We start from the raw sequence: 23,488 nt of genomic DNA on the forward strand, positions 1-23,488 counted from the left end.
TTGTATCATTGCGTTGTGAAAACTTCTGAAATTGCATAATAAATCGCTGCGAATCGGAATGAATGTTGCGTAATTTCTAACAGACCGAGCTTGATATATAAGTGCTATGACCTACTTAAGCCGTGAAAGGAGGTTCGAATCAAGAAAAGAGCAAAAATTTAGTATACATCTACTAGTTCTGACTATGCAATCTTCCAAAAAAAATTTGATAGAACCTGGAATGGCTCAAGCGATCCGTATTCATTTTCGTCTAATTATCGAAAATGGAACTGCTTCCAAATGTTGACAGTCTTTGATTTGACTCGCCAGTCATGTCTGTCTGAATGCAAAGTGTAAGCGAAGTGGCCTACAGACCTACATTTACAGCCGTTTCGATTTTCGTTCGTTTTCGAAAATATAGATTTGTGAAACATAAACGTGATTACAAAGAACGAAAATTTGTAAATATCGGGGGCGTGAAAGTTGAAGTTATCATTGTGGGATAAGTGCGTAATCCAATAAACAATGCACGAAGAAGCGACAAGTATGAGCGTTCCAAGCTCTGTTGCCGTATCTACTGTGCAAAACGAGAATAACAATACATCAAGTGCGGTTACTACAGCTGATGTTAATATAGAAATAACACCAGATAATGGCAACATCGAAATAGAAGTGCCTTTTTCGACAAATTCTGGAGGTAACAATTTTTCTATAAAGAAATGTTGTTGGGTTATAGGTATTTCCCTAACCATTCCATACGTATCTGATTGTGAAACCTGTTTCCAACTTACGTGAATTATTGACCAGACAACATCGCTCTTTGCTTTGGATTCACTTTTGTTGGAAACTTTCCTCTAGTAGGAGAACGTTAGTCGCAAAAGTGAATTCGCTTGCAATGAAAATGAAAATGTTTAAATGCCTGTAAGACGACCGGTGTTGAAACAGATGGGTTTCAATTGCAATACGGCACGGCAACAGGGCATTTACTGTTCTTGTCGTAGGTTACGCCCCGTGGCCCAGGGACCCTAACCCAACCTTTTTTATGGTTATCAATGTAAACCGACTTTGTTAGATTGATAACCCTTTTCTTCCCTGGTCCAGTCGTAAAATTATCTAACTTGACAGGAACGAGGTCCTTTGTTGAACCCTCCTCCCATGATTATTATATTTCCTTTACCTACCACCTAGAAAGCACGTTTTATGAGTCTATTATGCTTTATAATAGGTCAGGTTCAAGTACAGGTGCTTTTCCTTTTGTTTGATTTCAAATATTTATCGATAGCGCTTGCGCTGATAGTTTTCCCTGCTTTAAATGGACCATAAAAAAATAATTCAGGAAAATTTGAACTTTTCATTGGAAAATTGCGAATGCCATGGTAATTCAGGAATTGAATATTAGGTTGCTATAAATTTATCGAAACCAATTATTTTATTGTTCACCCTAGACAAGCTGATGCTTGAACAATGGTTTTTATACATATATATTATAGAGTCAGAGAAAATTGGTTCTTTTGAAAGGTCGGGATACTCCAGATGAATTATGAACGGGAAGTTGGGGGACCAGGGGAGATTGAATGGAAGAAACGGTGATTACGATGTTGCAGAAGAGAATCGACGTCGGTAGAATCTAGGCATAGCCAAAGATTAACTTCCTCTGTGGCTTTGATCTGGGATGTGGTATAATGAGACAAATAAGTTGATAGTTATCTTTCGATGTAGAATGAAGAAATAAATAAATGAAATGGATTATTCCAAATGAATTACATGTCATATTTTGTAAACAATTAAAATGTGCTGTTATTCAGGTTGTCTGGTACCTTGGAAGGCATTTCTAGATGTCTGCAGCATAGTTCATGTAACAGCGATTCTTGAGAATAATATGATTTTTATTCTAGTCTTGAGTACAATCTAATGCAACTAACTAAATTGTCCTTAGAAGATCCCAAAAAATATCGAAACAGCGACAATTTTAAAAAGAGTGTATTATTCACCTCAGCACTCCTGAAGCCTATGGAGTATATTCTTAAAACCTCAAGTACACTTCTGTCTCAAAAGAAAATCATTGATTCCTGTACATTCAGAAGAAATAGTTTTGCTACATCGTTTTAGATTAGCTTGGAAGTCTCCCAAAACTTCATTCACTGAATACAAAGGAGACACTTCAGTGGTTTTCTTGAAACGAAAACATCTTTTCAGTCCAGCTTTATTCGGATAAATAGAAATGGAAAAATATTTGTCATTCAATTACGGTGATTAAATTTGGATGAACGTTTCCCAATTGGTAAGACATTTATTATTTAGTGAAAATTCTTGCGAAAAATAAATATGGTGGATGCGCTTAATGGATAATAAGCTAATAACATTTATTACAAGAAACTTCATTAGATTTTGGTGATTAGTTAGTTTTTTGAAGCATCAATAAAAACTGAGAAAATAGTCTGTTGAAAAAAAAAAACTCCAATCACTCCATCACTGAAAATGTAGTGGAAGAAGTTGGACGAACATTTGTTCGAATTTTATCCCATTTCATCGGAGAAGAAAAATGTGTGAAGTGGTTGAGCTCGGTTTGAAGTAAAGGTGAAAAGTTGAACAGTCCTTATCGACCCTGAAGAACGTTTTTCGTTTTTCCAATCAAGTTTTGTTGGAATTTATATATCGATATTGCACATACCATAATTTGGGGTGTACATACCCCCAGGGGTCAAGAGTAAGGGGTAGTAATCAGGAGACACGTGACCTGATAACCCAGTTTTGCCTGATCGCCTTCTCTGACGTCTGCTGCGACCTGACCGGAACCCACTCCATTTCCTAGGGGATATACCACTCGGATACAATAAATTGAAGCTAATAGAATTGCGGCATCTATCATTTTTTCGATCGTTATAGATACAGGAAGGGGATAAATGAAATTTCTTGTATAGAAAAGAAATGGCGTCTGCTTAAGTCTAGGGACTATAGTCTATTTGTTTTAAAAATAGAATGACTAGCCACTTTGTTGTCTAAAAGGATCAATAAACTATTATTATTATTATTATTATTATTATTATTATTAATTATGTAATTTCATTTAACTACTATTTTCATCTAATGCAATGGAAATTTTGAGTCTCAAAGAAAAAGTTGTCGTTTCATCAGAATCACAGTTTCAAATGTGCGAAAAGTCGAGAAACTTCTACTGTTGAAGAGTCTTTTCGTAGTTTTTCGAAAATTTCGAATATTTTCCAAAACTTTTGGTATTCACCAGCTTGCAAAATAAACTACTAGTCAAAATTAAGGATATTGATATTTACGAAGATGCAAAAACATTGCGAAACTGTTGTACATTGGATTTTGGAAAATAATTCCAGTCAGTAAAATATATCTGGCCAAAAATAACTCACCCCCACGCTGGTTCTTGCTGGACGATAAAATTTATTTTGAACAGTATTTTCGAGGAAAATAATTTACATTAGAGAAAATATCACTTTTTATTATATTGAAAAAATTTAATTACTTGACTGAGAATACTTAAATCTCATCAAAATTTTAGCATCCTTAGTTCACGTGATCACTTGCCGCCACTTTGTAATGGGGGTGAATAGAATAGCTAATTTTTGAAATTTTCAGAATTCCAGTTTTTCGTAAAATTCTATACTTTTCCTGATACATATTGTATTTTTGTTTCTTGTTACTCTGAATACATAATTTCTTTGAAATCTCATTATTCTAACCTAAAAACCTTACAAATAACTACATACGAAGATATATAATTCTTAGCCTACTATAGAATCAAACAAAATTTCAATGTCAAAATATTTTATTACTCAACATATTCTCCTCTTAATTGGAAACAATTATTACAACGAACCTGCAGCGTCCCTAGACCTTTCAAAAAAAATGTTTCTTCTTGCTCCGCAAACTAGACATCCACAGCTTTTATTACCTCCTCGTTGGAAGAAAATTTACGACCTTTTAAACTTTTTTTCAGTTGAGGAAAGAGATGATAGTCGGATGGAGCCAAATCTGGTGAATAAGGGGGGTATTCTATTAATTCAAACCCTAAATCACGTATTTTTTGCATGGCAACATGAGGTTTGTGTACAGGGGCGTTGTCCTGCAAAAACAAAATACCTTTGGATAGCTTTCCGCATCTTTTCTCTTTAATTTTTTCCCGTAGAGTGGCCAGTAATGTCGAATAGTAATCTGGATACTCCAATTTTTCGATTTTCACTCTGGTTTACTTTCTTGACCTCAAACTTCACACTGACACTTCTTTTTTTATGCACGGAACTAGTCTAGGCTAACTAGATATCAATACTCTTATTTCAAGAGAAAATTGGGGTTTTTTTGCAGAGAAAATATAAATTAATTCAATATGTTTAGCTTTTGACGAGACGTTTACGTGGACATCCTATTATTGTGAAATAGGGAGAAAAAAATCAAATTCTGATCCTTCTGTATTTAAAAAGAAGATTATCTCTAGAAATACCCACAGGTATCACCTTTTTTATTATACAGGGTTGGGATAAAGTTTGGCACCAAATTAATATCTCTAAAACAAAACGGGCGATATTTTTGAAATTTGGCAGCTGAGTGTAATGGACCACAATGCATCTGATGAGCATATTTTCATTAATGAGATACTTCCGGTTTAACCGGAAGTGACAAAACTTTTTTTTATTTAAATGGAACACCCTGTATATTTCTGCAGATTCTGAAAGTGCACCTTGTTTCGGATCTGTCCATATCGGGTTCCATGTAAAAATTATCTGTAAAAAGAAGAAATTCAGTCTTTTTGTACATTTGAGAAAAAATCTATTCAAATAAATAAATCGTTGTTATTTGTATCAATAGTGAGAAATAAAACGAAATACTTTGTATTAGATAACTCTTTCTGCTTTTCATGACGTACTTTTTATGAAAATCTATAAAAGGAAGAAATACAGGGCTTTTACTAGTAGAAAAAATTTATTGAAAATAATTAAAAAAAAAATCATTTTAAATGTTCGAAGTGCTTGCCATTCACCTCCTGACAACTCAGCTGCTAAATTTCAAAATTACCGTCCGTTCCGTTTTGAATATATTAATTTGGTGCCAAACTTTATCCCAACCCTGTATATGAGGATTTCACGGGAACGAGGACAAATCAAAATGTTGACAAAACTTTATTGAAAAAGTCGACGTTTCGTCTGTATTTCCAGACTTCATCAGGACTTTTTATTATTTTTGTTTTTCCGAATCAACATCCCTCTGCATGAAGTATTCTACTTTTTTCTCCCTCTAATTCGGGGATTTATTATTGTAAAAATGTACTGAACCATTGGCATGAATCCTAATTCACATTCCGATGAATCCATTGTTATTCCGACCACTCTGTAAGTGAGATTAAATCCGTGAAAAACGACTACATTTTTTCCAATTCTGAATTGAATCCACAAGCTCGCGAAGTATTCATATGAGTAAACAATTGTGTAGATGACCTACTTTCCTTATCGCTTAACTCCGACCCAATTTTTTAACTCGAGCAACAATCAATTAACATACACAATCTTCTGTTGTTCAGCAATTTATCTCATTCATTCGACTGATCTACTATTTTCTCACTTATTCGGCATTGTTCCTTTCTCGATTTTCTCAAAACGTTTCCGAAGTACTTGGTTGTTTTTTTTTCTACAAAATACAGCATGCAGTACTCCCCCAGTCATATTTCAGGCCTTTCATCATTCCATAAAAGAGACCAGGGGTCAGGGATATAATGTATATTATTTGATTTGATATTTCACATACAACCTGAATCCTCTAAATTAGCAAAAAATGTTTTGGTTATTTGTTCTAAGTACATACAAAGTAGGTGTTTACTTGTGAAATATTTTTCCGAAAAACTGGAATATAGTTTTAACTCTCCTTTGAAGCTCATGAGAGTTCACTCTTCAATGTAGTATACCAGTCAATTCATTGTATAGAATTTTCCATGAGATATATTTAAAAAATTAAAGAAAGATAGGGATTGTTCAGGCAAAAAAATTATAAAACATGATTGTAAAATCACAAAATGGTGAATGCGCCAGGTTTCTTCCACCCCAATTCAACAGCTTCGCTTTTGAAAAAATTGATAATTCTGTGGAAAACGAAATTCTTAACATATCTATCGAATTAATTTTCCTCTGAACTGTTTAAGAACTTTTTTCTGTTATTTATACCTGAATTTTTAGACGAATTGAAATTCAACGAAATTGTGTTCAATATAATCCAAAATTTTCCTACGAAAAACACCAAACACATTATTATTTTTTGTCGAACTACATGTGGATAAAATTATTATCGTTTCATTCTTGGTATAAGGTCCAGAAAATTAACCGGACTAAAAAAAAATTGTCCGAATTCTATCTTGACTAACTTTTAAGTTTATTGACCAATTTTGATAATTTTCTGACAGGTCGCTGTTGCTTTCGCCTGCATTGTATCCCGATATCGATTTCACGAACACGATGAATGGATGCGTTAACATACAGTGGAGCACAAAAATTGCATTATATGAGGATGTAATGATATCTAGTTAGCCTAGACCAGTTCCATGCATTGAAAAAATATTGCGTTACCATAGCAGCGAACAATAACTCATTAGAAGTGTCAGTGTGAAGTTTGAGGTGAATAAATTAAATCAGAGTTGCGCAATTAATTAAAAGAAAGAAGATGTTCACCGAAAATGAGTAAAATCGAAAAATTGGATTATCGAGCCATCATTAAGTACTTGTATTTCAAAAGGTTAAGAGGTAAGCAGATTTACGAAGATATGCTTAATACCCTTGGTGATCAATGTCCTTCGTATGCGACCGTGAAAAATTGGACAGCAAGCTTCAAAAGAGGTAAATTTTTCATTGAAGATGATGACGGGGAGGGAAAGCCAGTTTCTGTGTCAGTCCCCGAAAATAACGATGCAGTTCATAACATGATTTTATCAGACCTTCGAATTAGGCTAAAACGTATATCTGAAGCAGTGAATATTTCATACGAACGCTTTCATCATATAGTTCACGTCAGTTCGGACATGAGAAAAATTGCTGCAAAATGGATCCCTAAATGTTCGAATGTTGATCAAAAGCGTGCAAGGGTAGAAGTATCGCTTTCGTTTTGTGCTCGATTTATAAACGATGTAGACTTCTTAAACCGAATTGTTACTATGGATGAGACTTGGGTACATTTCTACGATCCAGAAACAAAGCAACAATCGATGGAATGGCTACATTGGTTCTCCAAGACCTAAGAAGTTTCGTGTCCAAAAATCTGCTGGAAAAGTTCTTGCTTCAGTTTTTTGGGATTGCCATGGAGTAATTATGATTCATTTTTTGGATAAGGGTCAGTGGCGGCTCGAGCATATTAATCGTGGGTCGGCAGATATATATATATATATATTTTTTTTTTAAATATTTTCTATACCTATGTATTATGCAGGTTTCCACATCACCATGGGGTACTGCACTCGGTGCGTTAGTTTTTCATAGTGGAGTTTCGCCAAAATTTTTGTTTCTGTTTCAATAATCTCTGAAGATTATCCGGAGAATAAAAAATGATTGAGAAATAACTATTTTAGCCCTGCATACTACTTAAAAAATAAACATATTTTCGAAACAAATATGAAAATAAGGACCGAAAATATATATAACAAATAAAAATACTCTAAAAATGCTTATCCATAAAATAAAATTGGAAAAACAAACAAAAGTGCATTCTAACGAAATTGAGAATTGCGAGAAATTAACATCACCTCGAGCGCAAACGATAGAATCGAGATATCCCGAACGATCATTCTTCGAGTTACCGAAGAGAGGCGTTCTAGGGTCGGCAGGGTCGCTGCCTGCCGGACCTATATGTTCTACACCGTGCGAAGTATTGAGCCAACAATATCAACTTTCATCATAGTTTTGGTATTTATTCTTTGAAAAGTTTTTAAAAAATTGTCGGAATTTCATTAGTATTATATATTCAGCACTCACGTTTATAAAAATTAACAAATACGATAAAAATTCGTTTTAAATAACAGCGATCTATTGTAATTTGTTATGTGAAACTGAAACTATCGGATATTGGCGGAAAAAACATTGAATAAGAGGCTTATCTAATTTTAATTGTTATCCGAATGAAATTCCAACAAAAATTAATGAAGTTTGAAGCAATTTGACTCATTGATATTAGCGCTCCTTCGATATGTTTACAATTCAGATTCGGCATGCCGTACCTGAATGAACAGAACGAACGGTCGGTCACTCAGTCGCTAGAGAAGGCATCTGCGGCGCTGTCTTCATAGCTCGATTGGAGATGATCGTATTTTGTCTACGGACCGAGTAGATGTGGGATTTAAATGAAACAGCGTATTTCAAAGAAGTTCCATATTCCATTGATATCAGATATCATATACCTAATATTTTTATAAAATTTATTGAGAGCTATGTAATGTTTGGAGAATTTCTAATACATTATTATTTTACACAAGTGAGAATTCACATTTGTGCTGCTCGCGAAATTTTGGGTCGGCACTGCCGACCCTGCCGTCCCTAACGGGCCGCCACTGATAAGGGTAGAAAAATAACTGGAGATTACCGTTCGACATTACTGACCACTATGCGGAAAAAAATTTGAGAGAAAAGACGCGGAAAGCTATCCAAATGTGTTTTGTTGTTGCATGACAACGCCCCTGAACACAAATCTCATTTTGCCATGCAAAAAATTCGTGATTTAGGGTTTTAATTACTAGAACACCTCCCTTATTCACCTGATTTGACGCCATCCGTCTGTCATCTCAACTGAATAAAAATTTAAAAGGTCGTAAATTTTCTTCCAACGAGGAGTCTGGTTTGCAGAGCAAGAAGAAACATTTTTTTGAAAGGTCTAGAGACGTAGCAGGTTCGCTGTAATAAATGTATCCAATTGAGAGGAGAATATGTTGAGTAATAAAATATTTTGACATTGAAATTTTATTTGGTTCTATGGTAGGCTAAGATTTCTTCAATATATCCTGTTACGCTTGATTATTGCATTATTTCCTTTAAACCTCTGTTTTTTCTGATGAAAAAACAAATTGTTCAGAAAGGATCAGGCTTGAAAATGTCGTACAATCAGGTTCGTGAAACTGATATCAGGACATTATGAAAACGAAAGCTTCTGCATTTTGTCAAAGAATTTCATGTCATTGATAAAATAAAAAGACTATAATATACCCCACGATGTAGAGGGCGTCTCAAATTCTATGTGCTGTGAGGGAATTTCGAAAACTAGAATAGCTAAAGCAAAAAAAATGGGCACCTTCGCGATCTGTTTTTTAGGAGAAACAAAAGGTCCTTTCGTTTGCATAAAAAGTGTAGCACTTTTCTACACTCGATTTGATTTACACCAGTGTAGAGGAAGTGTAGTTTATCTACACATAGTCAAAAGGAGATGTAGATAAACTACACCTCCTCTACACTGGTGTAAATTCAATCAGCAAACGAATACCAAAATTGAGTGTAGAAAAGTGCTACACTTTTTATGTAAACGAAGACTAGAATGATATAAAACTAGTCTCCTACGATGCTTCGTTTCGGAGTTATTAGCAAATATTCTACACGAAAAAGTGCCTGTAGAAGGTTCAAGTTCCAGGTGTCTGAGAAATCTTGAAAATCTAAATCTAAATTGTTGCTAATATCTCCTAAAGGAAGCATCGTAGGCGGGTATAGTTTCCACCATTCTTTGTTTATTTGGAAAACAGCCACCTCTAGCTCTCTTATTTTCCAGATCGACATCGAATTTGGGACACCTTGTACTGCTCACGGTACTGGAATCCCTACATTGAAAACATGGATCGAAAACGAATCATCTATTATTCTATTCTCTATTCGCATTATCCAGTCTTGAATATCTAACGTCCCACGTAACCATGCACCAGTAAAATTTAAGGGACCCAAAGGGGACCTCAGAACGGACGAATTATAGCGCGAAAATAGCATCGCGTGATTACCTAATCGTTCGGCAGAAACATAATCTCCTCAACCGGACTTCCCTACCACCACTCGAAAAATCGAAAGTGTCGATCGTGCCGGATCCCTATTCTATGTTCTCCGAATTTGGTGGAAGCGAAGGACGTCTCCAGTGCCGCCTCCTCCCGCCGCCCCTGTGACCCACTAACCCAATGGCAGTGACCAGTTTTTACTTTCTTGGTGATGCAGTATTTGCGTAATTGTGATATCATACCTAGATCGTTTATTACTAACTAGACTTCGGTTTTATCGTCAATTACTATTTGCGCAAGGTACCCGCTGGTTAATTATGCCACAATTAATTTAATTGTGTGCCACTTGTTCCACTGATTCCATTTGCCGGGCTTGTTTTCAGTTATTTCTGGAAACGAGGTTATTTTCCGTTCCGTCGGTCGTTTTCATGCCGCGGAGTTTGTTAAAACTACGAGGATATGTTGAAAAATTCAACAATATTCAATTCAAATATAGCCTACTAAAGAACCAAAGGAAATTTCAATGTCAAAATATTTTATTACTCAACATATTCTCCTCTCAATTGAATACTTTTATTACAGCGAACCTGCAACGTCCCTAGATCTTTCAAAAAAAATGTTTCCTCTTGCTCTGCAAACCAGACCTCCACAGTTTTCATTACCTACTCGTTGGAAGAAAATTTACGTCCTTTTGAACTTTTTTTCAGTTAAGGAAAGATAGTCAGATGGAGCCAAATCTGGTGAATAAGGGAGGTGTTCTAGTAATTCAAACCCTAAATCACAAATTTTTTGCATGGCCACTTGAGATTTGTGTGCAGGAGCGTTGTTCTGCAAAAACAAAACACCTTTGGATAGTTTTCCGCATCTTTTCTCTTTAATTTTTTTTCTTAGAGTGGCCACTAATGTCGAATAGTAATCTCTATACTCCAATTTTCTGATTTTCACAAATTAGGTTGACATCTTCTTTCTTTTAATTTATTAACTCTGGTTTACTTTTTCGACCTCAAACTTCACCCTAACACTTCCAATGAGTTTTTGTTCGTTGCTATGGTAACGCAATATTTTCTTTGTGCATGGAACTGGTCTAGGCTAACTAGATATCGATACATCCTCGTATTTCAATAGAAAATTGGGTTTTTTTGGAGGGAAAATATAAATTAATTCAATATGTTAAGCTTTCGACGAGATGTTTTATTTGCAAGTAGTGGACATCATATGATTGTGAAATGGGGAGAAAAAATCAAATTCTAATCCCTCTGTATTTAAAAAGAAGCTAATCTCTAGAAATAACCACAGGTATCACCTTTTTTATTATTTTTGTTTTTCGGAATTAACATCCCTCTGCATGAATTGTTCTAATTTTTTCTCTCTCTAATTCGGGGATTCATTATTGTAAAAATGTGCTGAACCGTTGGTGTGAATCCTAATTCAAATTCCGATAAATCCATTGTTATTCCGACCACTCTGTAAGTGAGATTAAATCCGAGAAAAACTAATACATTTACGACCTTTTAAACTTTTTTCTCAATTGAGGAAAGAGATGATAGTCGGATGGAGATAAATCTGGTGAATAAGGGGGATTTTCTAGTAATTCAAACATTAAATCATGGAATTTTTTGCATGGTAACATGAGATTTGTGTGCAGGGGCGTTGTTCTGCTAAAACAAAACACCTTTGGATAGCTTTCCGCGTCTTTTCTCTTTAATTTTTTCCCGTAGAGGGGTCAGTAATGTCGAATAGTAATCTCCGGTTATTGTTCTAGCCTTATCCAAGAAATCAATAATGATCACTACATGGCAATCCCAAAAAACTGAACACCGTTTCACACAAAACTTCTTAGGTCTCGGAGAACCAGAGTGTCGCCATTCCATCGATTGTTGCTTTGTTTCTGGATCGCAGAAATGTACCCGAATCTCATCCATAGTAACAATTCGGTTTAAGAAGTCTACATCGTTTTTGAATCGAGCACAGATCGAACGCGATGCTTCTATCCTTGCACGCTTTTGGTCAACATTCAAACATTTGAGGATCCATTTTGCAGCAATTTTTCTCATGTTCAAATTGACGTGAACAATATGACGAACGCGTTCGTATGAAATATTCAGTGGTCCAGATATCCGTTTTAGCTCAATTCGACGGTCTGATAAAATCGTGTCATGAACTGCATCGATATTTTCGGGAACTGGCACTGAAACTGGCCGTCCCCATCGGTCATCATTTTCAATGGAAAATTTACCTCGTTTGAAGCTGGGAGTTCAATTTTTCACGATCGCATACGAAGGACATTAAGGGTATTGAGCATATCTTGGTAAATCTGCTTACCTCTTAACTCTTTTAAATACAGGTACTTGATGATGGCTCGATACTCCAATTTTTCGATTTTCACAATTTCGGTGGACATCTTCTTTCTTCTAATTCATTGCGTAACTCTGGTTTACTATTTCCACCTCAAACTTCACTCTGACCCTTGTAATGGGTCATTGTTCGTTGCTATGGTAACGCGATATTTTTTCTATGCATAGAACTGGTCTAGGCTAACTAGATATTAATACATCCTCATAAGTATAGAACTTTTTGAATCGACAATTTCCCGTTTGATTTCCTCGCTAGTAGGAATCTCACCGAATGGCCCTCAATATCTCCAGATTTCCCTAAAACCTGCCGTCCCAACAGGTCTGAAGGAATTCGTGTAGATTGTAGATGAATGTCGAAAGACCCACCGCATCGCCAAGTCGATTCAAATGTTAAAATGGGCGTTTCGCAAAGGTGGCATTAGAACCATAAATAATTCATTTTCGATTATTATGACACGATCCGTCGGTGAGAAAAGTGAAAATCGACGCCCGATCGTTGTGCGATCTGTGTCGAGGTTAGGATGGACTAGCATCGCGCCAATTCTCGATCTGGATTACTCATTTGCCGGCTCGTGTATGGCTATGTTTTCATTCTGAAAAATGTTTTAAAAATAACGAAAGTGAGTGTGGATATTACATTGCCGCTAGTGTGGCAGTGGGTCAGTGTGTCAACGAGAGTGAATCCAGTTCTATTGACTACAAGGTCGGCCTCGACCGTGTGTAAATAAATATTCTTTATCAGTTTGACCTACTTCGAAAAAAATCAGTTTCGATTGTGGAGACCGAGTGGGTTTTTCGGAATATTTTCGATAATTTCATTGTTCGGTTCGAACCTCTCAACGGAAATATAGGAAATGTCATAAACTCTATTTGCCGATAGTTGGGGAGCCCAAGAGGGAAATTGAGGATTTACCCGAGCGTGTCAGATGAATACAAGGGGAGATACCTTGGATTCTGTGGAGTACCTCTACCTATAGACCTGTATATAGGAGGAATTGTCTAGGACAGCCTGTCAGAATAGTAAAAAAAAACGATCATTATACATACTCGAGCGTGTCAGATTAAGATATATATGGTTAATTAAATGTTGAAAATAATATATATTCTCTTAATCTGATGATTTGAGCGTGACGAAAATGTGTGAGAGGGTGCCAAACTTGCAAAAAAAAAGTCACGTGAGAGCGGTGCATTTTTTTTTTTTAGCTAATGATTCGAGAATAACAGAAATAATATAATCTGGCAGTTTCAGCAATTCGAAACAATAAAAATTCTGCGTAAAAGTCACAAAAATCAGTTTTTTTAAATTATCTCCTCTTCTGAACTTCAAATTGTTTTCGCATTCATTATAAAAGTTGTAGAGCATAAAATTGTGTACAAATTTTGTCCGGAGCAATTTTTCCTTCGTTGAATCTTTTTGAGATAAATGGCGATGAATGTAGATTAGACTGGGTTTCTAGCCTTTCGCATGTGTGGCTAAGCTCCTTGCCCTTATCGCCTTCTAACTCTTAAACGCTTAAGGGTATGAAGAATTGCTTCAGACAAAAGTTCTATAGAATTTTATCATCGACAACTTTCATAATAATGATAGAAACGATTAGAGGTACAGGAAGGGAGATATTTAAAAGAAAATGGCCTGTTATCATCTTCAAAGTGCCAGATTAAGAAAACCCCCCCTGATCAGTGTCAGATTAATGAATGGGGCAAAACGTCTGCAACGCCGAGATTAACCATCTGTATGAAAATCTGACACGGTCGAGTATTTATACAGGGTAGGCAAAATTGGTGATCTCTTCATAAACTTTTTAGGGTTTTCACTCCCAATCTCTGAAACAAAATCAATTAAAAATGAAATCAACGATTTGCTTCTGCGTAAATTCTTGCACTAATTTGTCAGGAGCAAATTAACTAGAAAAAATTGTTGCCTGACAATGAACTCAAAATAAATAACGTTGAAATTATAATTCTGTAACGTTTCGGAGTCTATATCAGACTCCTTCATCAGACGAAAAATCTATTTTTTAGAAAATCTTCTGAGTTGTGGTTTTTGTTTGACATTAATTGTCAACACACAGAAACAGAGACTGCAAAGAAACGTTGATTCATTTAATTTTGAAATTACCGGATGACAGTTCCTTCTTTAGTAAATTGATCCAAATATGATCTATTCCTACCGAACAATTTGCCAAATTATTATCTTGATCTAATAGAATACACGTAGACTCTTTAATTTTTCGTTTAAAATGGTCTGGTTCCGTCATTGAAATTTTAGTGTTGTCCCAATCCATCATGTGGTCCCCCGTATTAGAACAAATGTGATCTGCGATTTGTGATCGATTAATTTCTCTATTTTTAATATTATTTTTATGTTCGCGTTTTCTTATTTCTAGAGGTCTGGACGTTTCACCTGTATATGTTTTACCACAAATACAGGGTATGTTGTAAATACTCAGAAGATTTTCTAAAAAATAGATTTTTCGTCTGATGAAGGAGTCTGATATAGACTCCGAAACGTTACAGAATTATAATTTCAACGTTATTTATTTTGAGTTCATTGTCAGGCAACAATTTTTTCTAGTTAATTTGCTCCTGACAAATTAGTGCAAGAATTTACGCAGGAGCAAATCGTTGATTTCATTTTTAATTGATTTTGTTTCAGAGATTGGGAGTGAAAACCCTAAAAAGTTTATGAAGAGATGCAGAATCCTCCCAGAATAAATTTCAATCGATATCCAAAATTGGTGATACCTGAACTACAACTTTTTCAACCCAACGAGAAAGAGGAAAATGCATGGCACATTACAGTCTTCTTTTTTCGAGAAACTACTAATGCCATCAACTGCATTCCTCTATCTTCTTTTGTTTTCTAGTTATAGGTCAAAATTAAAATTTTAATTTTGGTCATTATCTCCGTTTCTGTTTAAGCTAGGATGTTGAAATGAAATTTCGCTGTGATATTGCCGAATTGTCAGTCTGTTGAAAAGTAGCTTCCTTTGGGTCCAATTAACATATCCTCTAAAAATCTTACTCCCTCGAAAGAATTTTTTTTTCAACATTTTCAAATCTTCCGTATGGCCAGCCCAACCATGCAAACTGTCAAATTAACAGGGTTGATACAAATTTATTGGAACCCACCGTTTATAATGACCTCCTCTAGAACCAAAGTTTACCCCATTTTGCATTATTGCATTCTGCATGAGGGCAAACTGACACACTGCATATCATCCTCCAAATTTTTTCATTCCACACTCGGTCCATATCCTGAATAACCTTCTCTATCAACAGAAAGTTACAATTGCCGCTGGAATTAAAATCTATTATCACTTTTTACTATCGTTTCAGAGAGTCCAAATTTCAATAGGCATCCCAAAATATTCGTACTTACGTCCTAATTCAGTGAGCAACCAAGTTATATAACGTGGAATTCGATAGTATTTAATTCTGTTAATCGTTAAATTTCTGACCCACTGACCCATTCTGATTCAAACGATATTTCCAAATCAGATTCGACCTACTTATTCCGAAATTGAATGACTGAATGAATAATTTCGGTTGGTTATACGTTATAGGTCGAATGAAAAAATGTTTGAGCTGGATTCGACATCATTATACCAATTGGGTACCGAATTCAGTTACCTTTCAGTAGTTTGGGAATTGTAAATGATTAGTTGCGAATGTATTTGGCAGGTAATTTCTTGTCAGAAAATAGCGTGGATCTTTTATAGGTATATCGATATATTTTTTTTTTGACCAGCCCTATTTGGAAACATCTCGGAGTAAGGTTAGCACTCATGATATGTCGTTAATGTTAAAACGACGTTGCCAAAACTATTTACTGAAGAGGAAGTTAATCTTTTTTGTTACCGCTGCAAAAATGCCATAAGTGCTTGTCAAAGACAAGACAGAGTATCAGGAAATGTTATTTATAAGTGAGATCCGTTCATTCTAATAGTAACCCTGATATTTTGAAATCAACAATATATCACACGGTATTGAATATATTCAATGTAAGTTAATTTATATTATGTTTCATCTGAATGACTTATAGTTCAGCTGAATAATTCCACAATCAGGAAGATTGTGAATGAAGAGAATGAATTTCCTTGTATTGGGAGACCTAAGAAAATGATGGCAGTTGAGGACTTCATCTTTAGAGACTTGGAACGAAAAATTTAGAATTTTTATAATTTGAAAAATGCCTCAGATGCATTTCATCTTTGGGTTGATTTCCTTTAATGCATTCTTGATTAGAATCAATAACAACTTATGTCGAAACGTCTTCAACCTTCAGTCCAAGAGGGAAAACCAACATCGACTCTGATCTCTCGTACTTTATATCTAACTAGGTAAGGAATCAGTTTTGTATAAACGTTAACATATTTTCGAATTCGTTTATTTCCTGGGGTATTGTAGATTCGGGTGACTTGGGACGATTTTTAAATTCAACTTGTCATATTTCAAAAACGGTGACCTATTTTCATGTGAGAAAGAGGTTCAAATATGCTAAAAAACTCAGACTATTGATTAGGATATATACCATGCTTCAGAATTCGGATATAAATTAAAAAAAAAATAAAATATACTTGTCTCATGTCAGGGAGTTGGGAGGCTTGGGACACAAGTTAAAATCCATTGATTTCTCAACTCTCAAATGAAATAGGTGATGTGGGAGGGTGTATAGTTTTGAAAAATTAGAATTTGTGATTATATAGTTGAAATTCGGTAAGAAAATTAAATGATAAACCCTTATTACAGAGAAAGTAAATATATAGCAATTCAAATGTAAAAAAACTAAACAAAACAAGGGAACTTTGATTTCTTTCATTTTTTTGGGATTTATTTGTGGAAATAACGTAAATAATAATATCCTGCGAAAAATCGGCATATATCCTGCTGCCAATGCGCCGCTTGAATCTATTCGGCATTGTCCCAAGTCACCCTAAGAAACAACAAAATGAATGAATGAGATCCGTGTTGCCGTTTTATTTATAAACAACCTTGTTTCATGACATATCTAATATCCCATTCATCCAGAAAAAAATTACATATGCTCAAAGTGAAACACATTTACAGGACACTAGAAAGTATAAGGGCCGTAAGAAACGCGCTTTTACTCTCCTGAATTCGTTAATTTTTCCTGTCAATTCAAACGCTCTGGTCACGGCAAACCCAACAGGAATTAATTGTTAAACTAACCGAAAAGACGCTACACAATCTTATAAGATTGTCCCGTCACTCATAAATGGTAAGAAACAAAGAAATCTGCAAGGGGGTAATTGTCCCAAGTTACAGGACTGTCCCAAGTCACCCGAACCTACCGGTTATTCACATTGTAAGAAATACGAATTTACTAAGACGTTTATATTAAACGGACAACATAGCGCTGATTTTAAACTTAAAAATGTTTTCACAAGCGTCATAGCCACACACCAAACATCGTCCGATTTCGACCCCATCCTCCATTGGGAATATTCAACGCTACACTGCACTGACGAGGGACAATGATCCTGAAACCAGTGTACAGTCGCGTTTGGATGTCTCAACCTCCTTGGGATTTCCTACGCTCGTACATGACTAGATCGCATTATTGGAATGACAATTCTTCGGACTTGTCGTTTCCATTAATTTTAATTATTGCCAAACCTACTATTATTCTGTATTTTCTGTGTAGGATTTCATTTTATGATCGACAATATAGTGGTGACTTCATTCCTTCATCTGATAAGGTTATTAAAAAGTTAATTGTCGAATCAGTAACAGTTTCACTCGAAAGCAATCCCCAAAAATAGAAACCGAAGGATCATTTTCTCTTCCCCATCCCGATGTCAAACAGAAATCTACATCCAAAAGCCCAAATCAACGTATCATCGCTCAGCCACGCATAATACCACAACTTATTCATTGAACAAATAGCTTTAAATTTGACTTTTATCAGTGATAACAGAGCGAACAACAATCGCATAAATACATATAGGATAATTTTTATTGTCTCGGCACACTGACCCAGTGACAATGATACTAGTTTATAATGTAATAATAAATAAATGTGTCAAGGCTCCGAAATGTATTCAGCACGGATTTCAGCAAAGGACGATTGTAACAAACATTATTCTGATTCCATATGTTGAATTTATATTGAGATTGGAACGTACAGAATGGATTGTACCGATCACGCATCAGGCGTGTGGAATTGAGAATTTGAAATGTGGTGTAACAACATTTAGATTTTTCCGTCGAGTTACCTGGCGATGTTAGGTGGTTCCCTAATTATCACTTAATATTAAAGTGAATGAGAGTACTATGCTAAATCGGGATTTACTCGAGCGTCGTGGAGACCTAGTGGATTTTGAAGATTAGATGGTAGAAGGGAAAAAGGGTCTATGATGTATGCGCTTTCAGCGGTGGGGAAAGCGTCTACAGGTTTTCAAAGATGTAAAAAATAATCGTCCGGTGTACAGGGAGGGCAAAATTCGTTGTCTACTGAAGGGATCTCGAGAACTACAGCAGCTAGAAGAAAACGGACGGCACATTCTCGAGCTCCTTTTTCTTGACTAATCCAAAACTGAAAACAGATCCAGCCTAACGGTCATAGATTTTGAGTTATGAACGAAAATTGTGAAATTGTCATTTTCAATGAAGCTGAATAACTCGCTTATTTGAACTCGTATTCGAAATCTGTTGTTACATTCTACAGGCACTTTTTTATGAGGAATTCGAAAATTATATTAATACATTTTTTGATCCAGTCATTTCCGAAATACGACAGGGATTTATGATTTTTCATATGTAAACTATAGTTGAAAGTTCTTTCATGTCGCTGCAATTTTTTTGCTGATTTCAAAAATGTATCATATATCGCTATTCACATGAATTTAACGTAAGAAAACAAATTCAACACTTTTCCCTGCTTTTCGATTAACTGTTGAATTTTCAGTAGGCTGGCATAACCATAGCGACCGTTGAATATGCATTATATTTTGTGAAGCTGAGCCTCTATGATTGGAATCACGGATTGCTGAATAAATATTTCGATGATTAATTTGCCATCGTTTGTTCTCGCGATGTTTGGCATCATCTTACTTTTGTCAAAATTATAATTATAGATAGCTATCGTATTTTCTTTATATTACTGACTCTTTTAGTTTCTTTCATAAATAGAAAAACGATAAGTGAATAAATTTTTCAGACGAAAGTCTTTTACTCTCTTTTTAAGGATATCGATCTCGATATCGATATAAAAAAGAAATAATTATTTGAAAGTCGGTGATTCCTATCACAGGAGGTTGAGCTCACATAGAATTATGTGGAGTTCACGAACCATAATGCATTTTGAAAATTCAACAGTGAATCGAAAAGTAGAAAAAAGTATTGAATTTTTTTCTCGTGTAACATTCATGTGCATAGCAACATATGATACATTTTTGAAATGAGCAAAAAAATTGCAGCAAGATGAAAGAACTTTCAACTATAGTTTACATTTGAAAAATCAGAAATCCCTGTCGTATTTCGGAAATGACTGGATCAAAAAATTTATTAATATCATATTCGAATTCCTCATAAAAAAGTTCCTGTAGAATGTAACAACGGATTTCGAATTCGAGTTCAAATAAGCAAGTTATTCAGCTTCATTGAAAATGACAATTTCTCAATTTTCGTTCATAACTCAAAATCTATGACCGTTAGGCTGGATCTGTTTTCAGATTTGGAATAGTAAGGAAAAAAGAGCTAGAGAATGTGTGGGATAATGGACCCAAAGGAAGCTAATTTTCAAGAAACTGATCATTCGGACGTGAAGCAAAGGTCACAGCGGTCCTTTGAAAATGCCCAACCTAACCTAACCCAACCTATATTTAAACCCTAAGGAACACAAAGAGCCCTCCCGCACCAACCTTCGCCCACCACAGCCCCAGCAATGACCTTTTGCATTTCGAATTTCATTTTCACCCAACATTTCATTACCCATTTTTCAACTCTCGAAACATTTTGGTTGGATAAAATCGATTGAAAACATTTCCACGCCGAAAGCCGTGGATGTCCCGGACCTGATCCAACGCAGTTCCACAAAACTTGGGTTGCGTAACGGCGGCATAATAGTTCGTGGCGTGAATAAAACGGATCATAACGAAAGTGAAAAAAAAAATGTCGATAACAGTCGGTGGGTTAGTAGGTCGGAAGGAGGCCGGTCTACCCGCATGTTATCCAAATTCGGTAAACGGTCTCGATACTGCGATTCACTTTCGTTTTCGATTAGACGACACTCGAGACCGAGGCCATCTCCAGTTATTTATATTATTGATAATAGTAAATTAGTATTAGTGCATATTTTCGATCAGAGAGTAGGCCGAAATTGGAATCAAGAAGAGAGTTGTGAATAATACATCGACGGAAAATAAACGGAGTGCAAACAAATTTGAATTGAATCCCAAAAATCCTAAAAAGTATTTCCCCGGGCAGGACTCGAACTCGCGATCTCTTGATTGCTGGTCAAACAGCGATCTGTGCTCGATTTGAAAACGATGTAGATTTCTTAAATCGAATTGTTACTATGGATGAGACTTGGGTACATTTCTACGATCCAGAAACAATGCAAAAATCGATGGAATGGCAACCCTCTGGTTCTCCAAGACCTAAAAAATTTCGTGTCCAAAAATCTGCTTGAAAAATTCTTGCTTCAGTTTTTTGGGGTTGCCATGGAGTAATCATGATTGATTTTTTGGATAAGGGTAGAACAATAACCGTAGATTACTATTCGACATTACTGACTACTCTACTGGAAAAAATTAAAGAAAAAAGACGCGAAGAGCTATCCAAAGGTGTTCTCTCATCTCTTTCCTCAACTAAAAAAAGGTTAAAAAATCGTAAATTTTCTTCCAACGAGGAGGTAATAAATGCTGTGGATGTCTGGTTTGCAGAGCAAGAAGAAACATTTTTTTGAAAGGTCTAGGAGACGTTGCAGGCTCGCTGTAATAAATGTATCCAATTGAGAGGAGAATTGTTGAGTAAAAAAATATTTTGACATTGAAATTTTGTTTGGTTCTATAGTAGGCTAAGAATTTTTCAATATATTCTCGTAGATTTCATTATACAGGGCGAGTCATTGACTCGGTACAAATATTTAAACAGCAAATTCTTGAGAACAAAAGAAACACTTTTTTCCTATTCCATTTTTTTTCGATTCGGACCTGATAAAAAGATATTGACATTTTAAGTTTTTATCAGCTGGAAAAACAAAATTACCTTCAGTATAACTGGCTAAATCTGTGAAATAACACATCTATGGATCTTTTGAACAAAGTTGTATTCAGCCAAAGTACCCAATTTTTCAAATTTCATCGATACTTTTTAATTTTTGAACATCAGATTACTCGGAAACGGCGCATTATACGAGAAAATATTAAGAATAGGTACTTTTATCTTACAAAACGTTCAATTATTCATTAGATATCATCCAACTTAGGTTCAAGAGTTAGGTTCTTTGAATTTTTGGTATTTTTATGGTACTTAATGTTTAGTATGAGAAAACTGGAAGACGTGGGAGATATTTTGAGTTCGAAAAAGATTCATCGAATAAATGAAAAACCATATTCTGAAATTCATTTCATTTTTGTGAGATAGAACTAAAAATAAATTTTTTTATGGTTTTTCAACAGCCTGTATCTTTTAAACCGAGCCAATTCGGCAAGAATGTTGAATGAAAAAAGTGTTTCTTTTAACCTCAAGAATCTACTGTTAAAAGATTTGTACGAATCAAAGTCTCACCCTGTACAGGCTCCCAATATCAACATATTCAACACCAACGGTTTTTCCTTGTAAGGTCAGATGAAAAGTATTGTTCATGGAACAGAACCTTTCCCTTGAGAAGATTATCTCTAATGAAATGTGGTGAAATGATACATGAAGTGCTACAAAGTGTTCGCAGAAGGGTAAACAAAGTTTTTAATCTGTCGGGAATGAATGGTATTGAGCTTGAACAAGTGTCAAATATTTTTTTACGTTTATTTCGAAGATTGTTTCTGATCAGTTTTTAGCAATTATTATGAAATACAGAATGAATAGAAATTGGTATTTTCATGAGGAAAATTGAGATCCCTTATAATTATATGCCACCTTTTACCCCATACTTAGGGATGACCTACATTATTTATCAATTTCTGGTCAGCTCATCTTTCGCCCCTTATTTCTAAGGCGTATCTAATTCCGTACCAAAAAAGTTCCTATCCATATGAAATCTCAACCGCTTTTCAAATTGAAGTTTCAGAAACATAATACCTCATATAACTCAAATAATTTTCCATTTATTGGACATAAATATCTCTTATTGTAGATATATGTATACCTTGATGATATATAATTGTCCCATATAAATGGGATGTTTTATGAAGAGCAATTTATTTTTCACGTGACCTGAACAAGTAAATTACCGATGCTGAAAATCCATTCGAAATGGGTCAATGCTATCGAGTATTGCGTTTCAGTTTACAACCGATAAATTTCATAGGAATTATTGAATTAAAATTGTAAAATAAGATTAATTTATACGTGAAACATTAGCATACTTACAAATCAATCAGTGAGCTACTTCGACGATTATATCATCATTTTTAATTATTGTTATTAGGTGTAAATGTGGCAATTTTTACGGTTAGAAAAGCTGTTCAAAGTACCTGCCAACCATTTTTTTTTCGAATTCGCACCATTGTCAATATAAGGAAACCTCTTTTCTAATTTTATTTTTTAAAGTTATATTTCACTCAGCAGGGGTCTTCTGGAAAGTTAATAGAGCTTGAAAAGGTTGTTCCACAGCCGTCTTTGTTTCATTTGTTTGAGAAGGCTGTGTTTGTTCTGATCTAATTTGATAATTATTTTGTTCATTGAAAAATGACTTGAACATGACATTTACGTATCATTTCCACAGTGCTCATGAAAAATTCTGGTAGATGTCAAATCAGCAATATTCAATGAGAATTGAGATATTTTACAATAGTTGTGAATAGATTTATCTTTGATATGCAGGGTGAGTCTTCGACTCGTACAAATGTTTTAACAGTAGATTCTTGAGGTCAAAAGAAACACTTTTTTCCTTTACCATATAAAGATACAGGCTGTTGAAGAACCATAAATGAAATGAATTTCGGAATATAGTTTTTCATATTTAATGAATCTTCTTCGAACACAAGATATCACGCACGTCTTCCAT

At 35.0% G+C, this 23,488-nt stretch overlaps 1 protein-coding gene across 1 annotated transcript in view; it reads left to right on the forward strand.

Annotated features, from left to right (window-relative positions):
• Nucleotides 1–301: 301 nt before the first annotated feature.
• LOC123307794 (nuclear hormone receptor FTZ-F1) overlaps nucleotides 302–23,488 on the forward strand; it is a 163,706-nt gene continuing 140,519 nt past the window's right edge. The window contains exon 1 of the mRNA XM_044890242.1: nucleotides 302–676. Coding sequence (XP_044746177.1) covers nucleotides 505–676 — 172 coding nt within the window. The 5' untranslated portion in view covers nucleotides 302–504. The remainder of the gene's footprint in view (nucleotides 677–23,488) is intronic.

This window comes from Coccinella septempunctata, chromosome 1 (assembly GCF_907165205.1).
Source record: "Coccinella septempunctata chromosome 1, icCocSept1.1, whole genome shotgun sequence".
In the NCBI taxonomy this organism is placed as follows: domain Eukaryota; kingdom Metazoa; phylum Arthropoda; class Insecta; order Coleoptera; family Coccinellidae; genus Coccinella; species Coccinella septempunctata.